Source organism: Drosophila eugracilis, unplaced genomic scaffold (assembly GCF_018153835.1).
Source record: "Drosophila eugracilis isolate 14026-0451.02 unplaced genomic scaffold, ASM1815383v1 contig_1104, whole genome shotgun sequence".
Classification (NCBI taxonomy): domain Eukaryota; kingdom Metazoa; phylum Arthropoda; class Insecta; order Diptera; family Drosophilidae; genus Drosophila; species Drosophila eugracilis.
The window spans coordinates 288,059-299,182 of record NW_024571881.1 but is presented as its reverse complement, the minus strand read 5'-3'; the positions used below and the strand labels follow the sequence as shown (position 1 = coordinate 299,182).

At 40.8% G+C, this 11,124-nt stretch overlaps 3 protein-coding genes across 7 annotated transcripts; all 3 read left to right on the top strand.

Annotated features, from left to right (window-relative positions):
* Positions 1 to 107: 107 nt before the first annotated feature.
* On the top strand, positions 108 to 950 carry LOC108109874 (serine protease 1-like). Its single transcript, XM_017218668.2, has one exon. It carries the CDS (start codon positions 128 to 130, stop codon positions 905 to 907), a length of 780 nt encoding a protein of 259 aa, XP_017074157.2. The 5' UTR covers positions 108 to 127; the 3' UTR covers positions 908 to 950.
* Positions 951 to 2,742: 1,792 nt separating this feature from the next.
* Positions 2,743 to 3,580, top strand: LOC108109766 (serine protease 1-like). Its single transcript, XM_017218439.2, has one exon. It carries the CDS (start codon positions 2,758 to 2,760, stop codon positions 3,535 to 3,537), a length of 780 nt encoding a protein of 259 aa, XP_017073928.1. The 5' UTR covers positions 2,743 to 2,757; the 3' UTR covers positions 3,538 to 3,580.
* Positions 3,581 to 5,555: 1,975 nt separating this feature from the next.
* LOC108109879 lies at positions 5,556 to 11,123 on the top strand. Of its 5 annotated transcripts, none has more exons than XM_017218679.2 (5): positions 5,556 to 5,733; positions 7,884 to 7,946; positions 8,352 to 8,636; positions 8,752 to 9,377; positions 9,432 to 11,123. In XM_017218679.2, the coding sequence occupies exons 3-5, from the start codon at positions 8,369 to 8,371 to the stop codon at positions 10,659 to 10,661; spliced, it is 2,124 nt and encodes a 707-aa protein (XP_017074168.1). In that variant the 5' UTR covers positions 5,556 to 5,733; positions 7,884 to 7,946; positions 8,352 to 8,368; the 3' UTR covers positions 10,662 to 11,123. The 5 variants fall into 5 exon arrangements, with proteins under 5 accessions (XP_017074168.1, XP_017074165.1, XP_017074169.1 ...); XM_017218676.2 differs by having other exon boundaries at positions 8,283 to 8,636; XM_017218680.2 differs by lacking the exon at positions 5,556 to 5,733 and adding an exon at positions 5,756 to 7,238 and having other exon boundaries at positions 8,283 to 8,636; positions 8,797 to 9,377.
* The last annotated feature ends 1 nt before the right edge of the window (position 11,124 follows it).

The window sequence follows — 11,124 nt, the reverse complement described above, 5'->3', positions numbered from 1 at the left end:
AATTGAGCATTGATTTAGGACACCTCTTTATTAGTAATCTCAATCAATTATCAGAAGCAACAGTTTGCCATCGCTGCAGGTATAAAAGCAGCGCTGAAACTCCTCCAGAACAAGTTGTCTTTGCAACATGAAGGTGTTCCTAACTATTCTGGCTTTGGCTGTCGCCTCGGCTTCGGCCTACGAAAGTGTCATCCACCCCAAGGATCTGCCCAAGGTGGCCAAGATCGAGGGTCGTATCACTAACGGCTATCCGGCAGAGGAAGGCAAGGCCCCCTACACTGTGGGATTGGGCTTCAGCGCTGGCTGGTGGTGCGGTGGATCTATCATTGGCAGCGAATGGGTACTTACCGCTGAGCATTGCATCGGTGGTGATGCCGTGACTGTCTACTTCGGAGCCACCTGGCGCACCAATGCCCAGTTCACCCACTGGGTTGGAAGCGGCAACTTCATCTCCCACGCTTCCGCTGACATCGCCCTGATCCGCATTCCCCATGTGGACTTCTGGCACATGGTTAACAAGGTTGAGCTGCCCAGCTACAACGATCGCTACAACGACTACAACGAATGGTGGGCTGTGGCCTGTGGATGGGGTCGCACCTACGATGGCAGCTCCCAGCCCGATTGGATGCAGTGCGCGGATCTCCAGATCATCCACAACTCTGAGTGCTCCAGATACTACGGAACCGGCGTTGTCGGCGACAACATCATCTGCGTCCGCGTAGTCGATGGCAAGGGAACCTGCAATGGCGACTCCGGTGGCCCTCTAGTCACACACGATGGCGCCAAGCTTGTGGGAGTCACCAACTGGGTGTCCGGTGCTGGTTGCCAGGCTGGTGAACCCGCTGGATTCCAGCGTGTTACCTACCACTTGGACTGGATCCGCGACCACACTGGAATTTCTTACTAATAAACGACGACAATCGATTAAATAAATACATTTGAAGAGCAAATTTGAATTTAAATTTTTATTTCACTGTAAGCATAAGGGAGATTATAATAACCAGATCATATCTGCCGATAAACTAAATGGTATATTGGTTATACTTGGATATAGGTCAAGGGTGATAGGCCATTGACTTAGTCAAAGATTTGTTGAATGACGCTCTGTGATGTGTTCAATGGAAGCGCAGATGATAGCAAAGGTAATTTAATCAGAAAATATTGATTTGTAAATACCTTTCAAGATGACCCAATTATAAGTTTATTACATTTCTATATAATCAATCAACTCATCAATAAGCGTTAGGTATCAAAATTGGTATAACAATAACTTTAAGCGTACTTCGTATTATTATTTTTCTTAAATTTAATTTATTAATTATTAATTTATTGAAAACCCTCTACAATCAAAAGCTGATTAAATTCAAATATTTACAATGTGTACGAGTATACAATATCAAAGCAGGTGCAAAGTTCCACTTTCATTCAATAATTTTTAAATTATGCAGAAACCCACAAATCTTCTTCTACAATAAATATTTCTAAGCCGAATCGATTGTAAATGTTAAAGATAAGATATAACATTAGTAAATAGACTAAACGCCTTTATTTAGATTATTTCTAAGAGTGGGATTATAATTTGTGGTTTGTTGATAAAGTTTGAAGTGCTTTAATTATATTTTCGAAGAGCGGAAAAAACACTTTTGTTCTGTTTGCATTTATTGGCTTCTCTGGGATTGACCTGTAGCAACGATCGTCAGTGCCAGCTGGCTGATCCTCACACCGTGTGCAATAGACGAGGAGTCTGTGATTATGCCGCCGGCGAACAGGAAACGCAGTGCAGCGCCGAGAAAACCGGACGCAGTCCCGGAACCTTCCAGGTTAGTCCTACAATATTTATATATATTTTTTCACTTTATAACTGGTAATTCCATTCCAGTGCCGCTCGAGTGGCGTATGCATCTCGTGGTTCTTCGTGTGTGACGGCCGTGCCGTAATGACGCCTCCGACGAGGAATGCACCCACAACGCCCGCCTGAACCAGAGCTGTCCGACTGAATCCTTCCGTTGCCAGCGAAGCGGTCGCTGCATCTCCCGAGCGGCCTTGTGTGATGGTCGACGGCAGTGTCCTCATGGCGAGGATGAAATGGGTTGTGATTGCAGTCTGAAGGGCGGCTTCCTAATCTTTTCATGCGTCTTATCGAGGCCGGCGGTCTGCTCGGCGGTGGACGGCGGGAGGCGGATGCCTACTGCCCGAATCGCTGCAGCAACGAACGGCAATGCCTATAAAGAACGTAGGGTTATCCGACATAAAACTATCCGATCGTATCCCCTATATAGTTTATTATATGTACGTGCGTGTGAGAGCCACTCACACACTTTTCTCAAAGTCAAAACGCATCACAGTAAAGCTAAAAAAAAAAAAAAGAACAATAAAAAATATATTTTTAGAAAACTATTGAAAAAATAAATCAGTTTGTTTTTATTTTAAGTTGTAATACATTTTAGTTTTCGATAGTTTTGGTTTATATAGAGAGATCGTGAAAAAGCTAAAACCCAAAGTCTTAAAATTGCAGCAACACAAAAAATATTGCCTGCTTCTAGGCTTAACTTTAATAATAATTCTTATCAATTATTATTACCATGACACTTGGAAAATCTGACGGATATGCGTATTACTTGAACATTGATAATTGAGCATTGATTTAGGACACCTCTTTATTAGTAATCTCAATCAATTATCAGAAGCAACAGTTTGCCATCGCTGCAGGTATAAAAGCAGCGCTGAAACTCCTCCAGAACAAGTTGTCTTTGCAACATGAAGGTGTTTCTAACTATTCTGGCATTGGCTGTCGCCTCGGCTTCGGCCTACGAAAGCGTCATCCACCCCAAGGATCTGCCCAAGGTGGCCAAGATCGAGGGTCGTATCACTAACGGCTATCCAGCAGAGGAAGGCAAGGCCCCCTACACTGTGGGATTGGGCTTCAGCGGTGGCTGGTGGTGCGGTGGATCTATCATTGGCAGCGAATGGGTACTTACCGCTGAGCATTGCATCGGTGGTGATGCCGTGACTGTCTACTTCGGAGCCACCTGGCGCACCAATGCCCAGTTCACCCACTGGGTTGGAAGCGGCAACTTCATCACCCACGGATCCGCTGACATCGCCCTGATCCGCATTCCCCATGTGGACTTCTGGCACATGGTTAACAAGGTTGAGCTGCCCAGCTACAATGATCGCTACAACGACTACAACGAATGGTGGGCTGTGGCCTGTGGATGGGGTGGCACCTACGATGGCAGCCCCTTGCCCGATTGGATGCAGTGCGCTGATCTCCAGATCATCCACAACTCTGAGTGCTCCAGCTACTACGGAACCAGCACTGTCGGCGACAACATCATCTGCGTCCGCGTAGTCGATGGCAAGGGAACCTGCGGTGGCGACTCCGGTGGCCCTCTAGTCACACACGATGGCGCCAAGCTTGTGGGAGTCACCAACTGGGTGTCCGGTGCTGGTTGCCAGGCTGGTCATCCCGCTGGATTCCAGCGTGTTACCTACCACTTGGACTGGATCCGCGACCACACTGGAATTTCTTACTAATAAACGACGACAATCGATTAAATAAATACATTTGAAGAGCAAATTTGAATTTAAATTTTTATTTCACTGTAAGCATAAGGGAGATTATAATAACCAGATCATATCTGCCGATAAACTAAATGGTATATTGGTTATACTTGGATATAGGTCAAGGGTGATAGGCCATTGACTTATTCAAAGATTTGTTGAATGACGCTCTGTGAAGTGTTCAATGGAAGCGCAGATGATAGCAAAGGTAATTTAATCAGAAAATATTGATTTGTAAATATCTTTCTAGATGACCCAATTATAAGATTATTACATCATCAATCAGCGTTAGGTATGAAAATTGGTATAACAATAACTTTAAGCGTAGTTCGTATTATTATTGTTTTTCTTAAATTTACGATTTCTCTTGTCAGCTATATCTCCATTGAAAACCCTCTATAATCAAAACTGATTAAATTCAAATATTTACAATGTGTATACAATATCAAAGCAGGTGCAAAGTGCCACTTTCATTCAATAATTTTTAAACAATGCAGATTTATTTTTATGATACCTGTAAATCGTCCAGAAACAAACCAACAAATCTGCTTCTACAATAAACATTTCTTAACCGAAACGATTGTAAATGTTAAAGATAAGATATAACATTCGTAAATAGACTAAACGCCTTTGTTTAGATTATTTTTAAGATTGGAATTATAATTTGTGGTTTGTTAAAAGTAAAGTTTGAAGTGCTTTTATAATATTTCCAAAAAGCGTAAAAAGCACTTTTGTTCTGTTTGCATTTTTTATAAACAAAACAAACTATGTCCCCTATTTATCTTATATAATCTATGTATGCACATTACTTCGACCTTCTTTACTTTGCTGGTTTTGTGTTTTGTCTGCCGCTTAAAGTTTGGTGACCTTGCCTGCGGCCAAACAGAGACACTTGACAAAAATGCCACCCACTCACCGCCCTTTAATTATTCACTAAGAACCAACAAGTGTGTGGCGGCCAAACGGGAGGGTCTTTTAAAAGAAAAATAAAAGGGAGAGCGTGCAAAATACCGAAGCAGCACGTGCCAAAAGTAACATTATACTGCGCAGACTCAGTGAGTGTCAAACTGTGCAGCGGACAATTGGCAAATAAACATTGCATACTTTCAGGCGTCACTGGCGAATGTGCAACGCATCGCGTGTAACTGCTGTCGATGCACTTAGAGAAATTCGCCGTATTTAAAACCATTAAATCATAAAATAATAAATAAAACTAACTTTGAGGGGCGAACAAACTTTTTTCAGGCATGACATCACTCGAAATTAGATCGATATTCTGTCTGTATCACTCACTTTAAAATTACTATCGGGCGTGCCAGCGAAAATCTTTATAATTTATTAACAAACTTTGATTTGTTTTAATATATGTTTAAGTTCATTACTAAATCAAATAAAATTTAATTTTTCGTACATTGTGCCATTTCCTGTCATCAACGAAGTACTTGGAAAATTAATCTTTATATAAAATTATTTTATATCAATATTTGGTACAAGTTCTTGAGAATCTTACGATTCGAAGAAATAATGCCAGATTATTTTTCTTATCTTGAGAACTAACTGAAGTTAATGGGGGGTACCCTTTCCAATCAAGCAAAAACCACTTGTCTTTCGCGGAATCCAGCATAGATAAATATATGGTAGCTTTAACATATATTTAATTAGACAACAAATAAAGGCATAGTTCATCCTAATAAACTTGTACATAGTTTAAAAATGGATTGCTTTCTGAATTGCCATAAATGTAGAAGATTTATATATATGCTTATATATGTTTTTTTTGAATAATACTCAAAGTTTCTTTCCTATTACTATTATTTATTATATTAATTATGATCTTTAAAGTATAGTACTTTTTCACAGTGTTTTAGCTTTTTTTTGCTGATGTTGCGCGTTGTTGTTGGTAATGGCCGCCGCTTGTTGTTGCCCCCCAGCGAGGGTGTAAAAAATCTCACATCGGCAGCGGCTCGTCGTCATTCGTCGGTGGTCTCCGCTCGCTGGCAGTCGAACATCCGCTCAGTCGTCTCGCACTGTACGTTCCGCCAGCAAGGACTTGGGTCATAGTCGCGCATCGTACTTTTTTCCAAAAGGAAATCGTTGCAAATCACACTACCAATATTTGTATATTTGCTGCAATCAATAGGCAATATATACATATGGCGATGAGACCAAGTGAGTGTGGGAATATGAGAGTGGCCCAAATATACTGGATGAATCCTGGCTCATACGCAGGGTGTTGACAAATTTCCAGGCTATTCGGAAAAGTTGGCAATTTTCAAGCGCAAGTGTGTGTGTATCCGTGTTCGTCCGTTTTTGTATCTGTGTATCTCGGTTTTGTATCTGTATCAGTTAGGCAGTGTATGTGCTCAAATAAAACGATTGCATTTTTTACGCTGACGATGCAGTTCGCTTCAATGGAACTTGACATAGTGCACCACCCAACCCCTTGGGAATATAGTATATGTTATTTTTGCCCCCACAAAGTGTCCTCGACGCATTCATACATTCACATAAGCTCCTGCAACGGGACCCCTAGACGTGCGTCACCCCATCACCCAACTATATTTTTCCATTATAATATCTTTTATATAGTAAGAATTGCATTTTCAAATGGCTCCTCCAAGTACATGTGTCATTAAAATTCAATGCATTATCTAGATGCATGACTACGAGTATCCATGAAACCTCCACGCCAAAGCGTTGTCACTTTCTGTCGTTCCCTCGCTGATTAATCCGAAGATAGTTAAACCATTCAAGCTGAACGGCAAATTCAATTAGATAAAGACTGTTAAACACAACGACGCCTCTGACATGGATGTTGTAAATGGGATCATAAAAGAAATTTGATATCTTGCCTACACATTTCGGAAATACTGATGAACCTTTCTGATGCTTAAATATTTGTATTAAAGCTATTCACCATATCAACTTCTTTATCACGCTTCCTGTTTATTTATAAAATAATCAGACTTTGCTATAATCTCGACTTGAAGTTGGGGCAAGGCTGGTCTTTATCCCATTCCGCAAATCTTAGAAGTCACACTACAAGCATTTAACATTTTTAGTTTTCTTGTTTAATAATATTAAATTGTATTTTAAATTAGTTAATCATTTGTGCTTTCTGAAAAGTCAACTACGAATATAGTCACTTTAATATATAAAGAGAATAGAAATACATAATTATTTCTTGAAAGATTTAACCTTTCGATAGTAAAATATTTATATTTATCTACCTTTGCTCTCTCCGTACTGGGTGTGAAAATCATACAATTATATTTAGACATCTATAAAAACGTGTCATGGATTAACACAACACAAAAAAATATAATCAATGTTTGTTACACGAAACTGCAAAAAGTGAAAACTAATGGCTGACGAATAGAGTCGTGATCGATGAAATATTGCCGGCGAAGCTCCGGCCCATCATAAGGCATCAGCATCAGCAGCTCAGTTTCCCCATTCAGATTCACAGAGCAAACCCCGCCAGACCTCCCCCTAACCCTTTTGCCATTAGTAATTCGGTGCTTGGGTTCCGTCTCATTCGCGATTCTGCCGTCATAGTGTTCGGACCGCTGAAAAAAAGCTTAGCAGAACGATGTGTTTCAGCAGACGTTGCATTTCCATTAATTAAATTCGCAGAACGCCCCTTGCCGACCCCTTCATTAGACACAGCCAAGGTTAGCCAACAAAATTTTATTTATATTCCCAAAAGAACACTATTGGCAGTGAGACAAAAATAGGGCCAATAAAGAAATAGTTTTCGATACGAAAACTTTTGCTGTTGCAATAAACAAACGATTGTGTTTACCCGGTAAACCACGTGTAAAACATAAAGCAAAAATGCAAAAATCGTTCACAAAACAAAAACAAACCGAAAGCAAGACCTGCATAAAATTTCCAAAAAAAAAAAAAACCAAGAGCAATTCAGTGAAAACCAAATTTGTTATGTAAAGCTTTAAAACCTTCAGTACACATTCTAGAAATCTAAAAATAAACTAAATTTTTAATGAACCTAAACGATTTTAAAGTATTATCCAAAAGCTATGGAAAGCACAACAATCTCTGCAAAACCCCTGGGACATAATATACAAATAATGAATTTAATCTGAAATTTGATGGTGCGCACATTGGCAATTATAATCTCATAAGGCTTATCAGATTCGGTTTCGCAAGCTTTGCAAGCAAAATACATAATTTATTCATTGTGTACCAAGAAAAAATCGGCACTGACAACTGACCTTTGTAATAAACAAAAAATTAGTTTTCAAGTAAAAAAACACGTTTTATGTTTTTGCTTATCAACGGTACGCCTTCAATTTCAGTTGCGGAACCAGCTAAAATACATCAAAAAACAAAATAAAAACACTGCAATAAGCATTCCAAAGGTAAGTCGTCTACCTCCGTCAAAGCAAGACGAAAGATAATTTTAATTACTGGAAACTATGCAAATCGTTTAGTTTTTTCTATGTAATGAGAGCTTTTAAGACTTATAATTATTATACGTTTTACTTTAATTACAATTCGTTCAGCTGCATTAGCAATTAGTTTAACTATTTACATATGTGGCTAAAATTATACTAGAAAATTTAATTTTAAGTCCCTTCAGTTTCTTAACTTTTTACTTACGTTTTAAAAGCAACAGTTGTATACTATTATTTAAAATAGTTTTATGACCTTTTAAAAGTTATGTTCATTTTCATTTTTTTAAAATAAATTTTCAGTTGCCTTTTAAAGTTAATTGGATTGGCTTAAATTAACTAAGAATACATTTAATCTACGAACATGCATAGCCGAGAGCTTAAATGACATGGCAGAAAAACGCCTGTTGCTGGAGAGATCCGAGACCTCAGAGCCGGAGAAGCTGGAAATACATATGACCCGCAGGGTAGGAGTACTGCATGTCATCCAGCACCGTTCTTTTCTGGTTAGCCGGAAGTCGGTGCTGGGACTGCTGGTGTCCTTTGTGTTTTGCTATTTCCTGATCGGAAGGCCTGAATGGGCCAATGTTCTAGACTTGGATGTCCTTCATTCGGATAACTACGTGACGGTTCAACATCACTCCACGGTGATGGATGGTAAGTCTATCTAGAGATAGATCCCTAATGTGTATTTAGCTTGTTTTGCATGCCCGCCAATATGATTTTCTTTCCCTTCTGTGTTTTCCCACCTTATATGTTTGTGTTTGCACAGTCGATCCTGACACACTTAATGAGACTATTCAAATTGTGCCGAAAGGTTTCCTTGTGTATAGTAACTCCTGCCGGATCATGGAGGTTGATCCCTACAAGAACGAAGTGATGCGTCATTTTAAGCGCGTAAAATACAAGGCCTGCCAGAAGCTGCCGCCCTTGACACGTGTCAAGTTCCAGGAGAAGTCCCAAAAGTACATTCTCAGCATCGATGGTGCTGCTTTCAGTCGATACCCGGTGAGCAATCATCTGCATTGTTGCTACATGGAGGTTCAGCGCGTCGACGAGATGAAGGTCAAGTATACCAAGTGTCAAACCTTCAAGGGAAGCACCGAACTGCCCAATTCCGCTGAAGGCATTATCGTCAAGTGCGATTCCAATGGTCGGCAATTTTATATCAATGGCCATGCCACAATACCCGTCAAGGAGGAAGTGCAGCAGAGACTTCAGCAGGCAACTGCGGGCGATAGAAAGGAAAATGTAATCGATATGGGCAATCAAAGACCCCCAAGCGTCTTGATGCTTGGCATTGATAGCATCTCTCGTGTGAATCTCATCAGGGCCATGCCCAAAACGGCGCAGTATCTCTATGACAATGAATGGTTCGAGCTGGCGGGATACAATAAGGTGAGATAAGCCACTGACTGTTACACATCCTAAATTTTTCTATCTTATCCTCAGGTGGACGACAACACATTCCCAAACATCATGGCAGTGGCCACCGGCTACAATCTGCCAAATGCCATGCATGCCTGCTCTCCCTTCGTTGTTGGCGGCCTGGATAAGTGCAACTACATCTGGAAGCTTTACCAACAGAGGGGCTATGTGACCGCCTACGCCGAGGATGCTGTGAAGATCAACACATTTAACTACCTGAAGAAGGGTTTCAAGGATCCGCCGGCGGATTACTACTTGAGGCCATATCTATCCGCCGCCGAATCGCAACTGGATCACACAACGGTAAATGGTTTGGTGCACTGCCTTGGCTACGAAACGGCAGCAGAGCACGTATACGACTATGGATTGGAGTTCACAAGAAGATTCCTTAACGATACCTACTTTGGTTTCTTTTGGACAAACACGCACAGCCATAGTGATATTTCCCAGACGAGTAGTATGGATGACTACATTGCGGATTATCTGCGGAAATTGGTGCGACAGGGCACTATGGAAAACACTGTAGTGGTGTTCTTCAGTGATCATGGCATGCGGTTTGGACCTACAAGGGCCACGTGGTCTGGTCACTTGGAAGAACGCCTGCCGGCCATCTTCATCTGGTTACCTCATCACCTACGTCGCAAGCATCCAGAGTTTGTGCGTAGTCTTAAATTGAATAAGAATCGATTGACTACGCCCTACGATCTACATCTAACTATGAAGCATATACTCGCCACGACCGGCCGTGCCGATATGGAGTCCTTGGGTCCGGCACCTGATTGCCCACAGTGCCAGAGCTTGCTGCGTCCCGTTTCTCCGCAACGAAGTTGCTCTGATGTGGGCATTGCGGACCACTGGTGTACTTGCTGGGAATACGACACCATCGCGAGCAATTCTAAGGAATCTCGAATGCTCGGTAAGCGTGTGGTGGGCTACCTTAACAACTATGTGGCTGAGTTTCGGAACGGAACCTTTGCCAAACTTTGTGCTCCCCTCTCTCTACACAGCATCAAGTCCGCGTTTCGAGCGCATCAAAATGCTTTAGATCCGGAGGAGGTGCACACCTATCGACTGATATTCGTCACGTCGCCTAATAAGGGACAATACGAGGCCACCGTGCGGCACAACCACACGGATGACTCGGTAAAGGTGACGGGATCGGTAAGCCGACTGAACGTCTATAGCGGAGAAGCAGATTGTATGAGTGATTTCGCAGCCAAAAAGTATTGTTATTGTCGTAAAAAGAAAGGATAGAAGTAGTAGGATTAGACCTAACGCCATTGCCCAAGTGCCGTTACTCAGATTAGAATCTGAAAGTACAATTAAATTAATATTATATATTAGGAATCTCTTCTTCTCTTTGCCTAAAAGTATGTGGTGTCCACCTAAAATTTCTAGAGGTTTAAAAATATTAATTTGATATCATCTAAAACGAAAATTCTTTTTAGATGTTAACCAAATTATTTAATATCCAACCAGGAAGTATATTCAAAATATATTTTCTAATGTTTTGGGTATTTCTATTATATTCTATTTTTAAATCAAAAGTTTTAGATACACCCTTGTATATTGCTATCATAAGCTTAGTTTTAGCCTTGTAAATAATTTTCTCTCCCTGCTCCAAGAGACTTTTGCCAAGAATTAGTTTAGACATCTCTTTATATATACTACAGCTAATTGTTACACATATAATTTAATATATTTGTTCAACTTATAG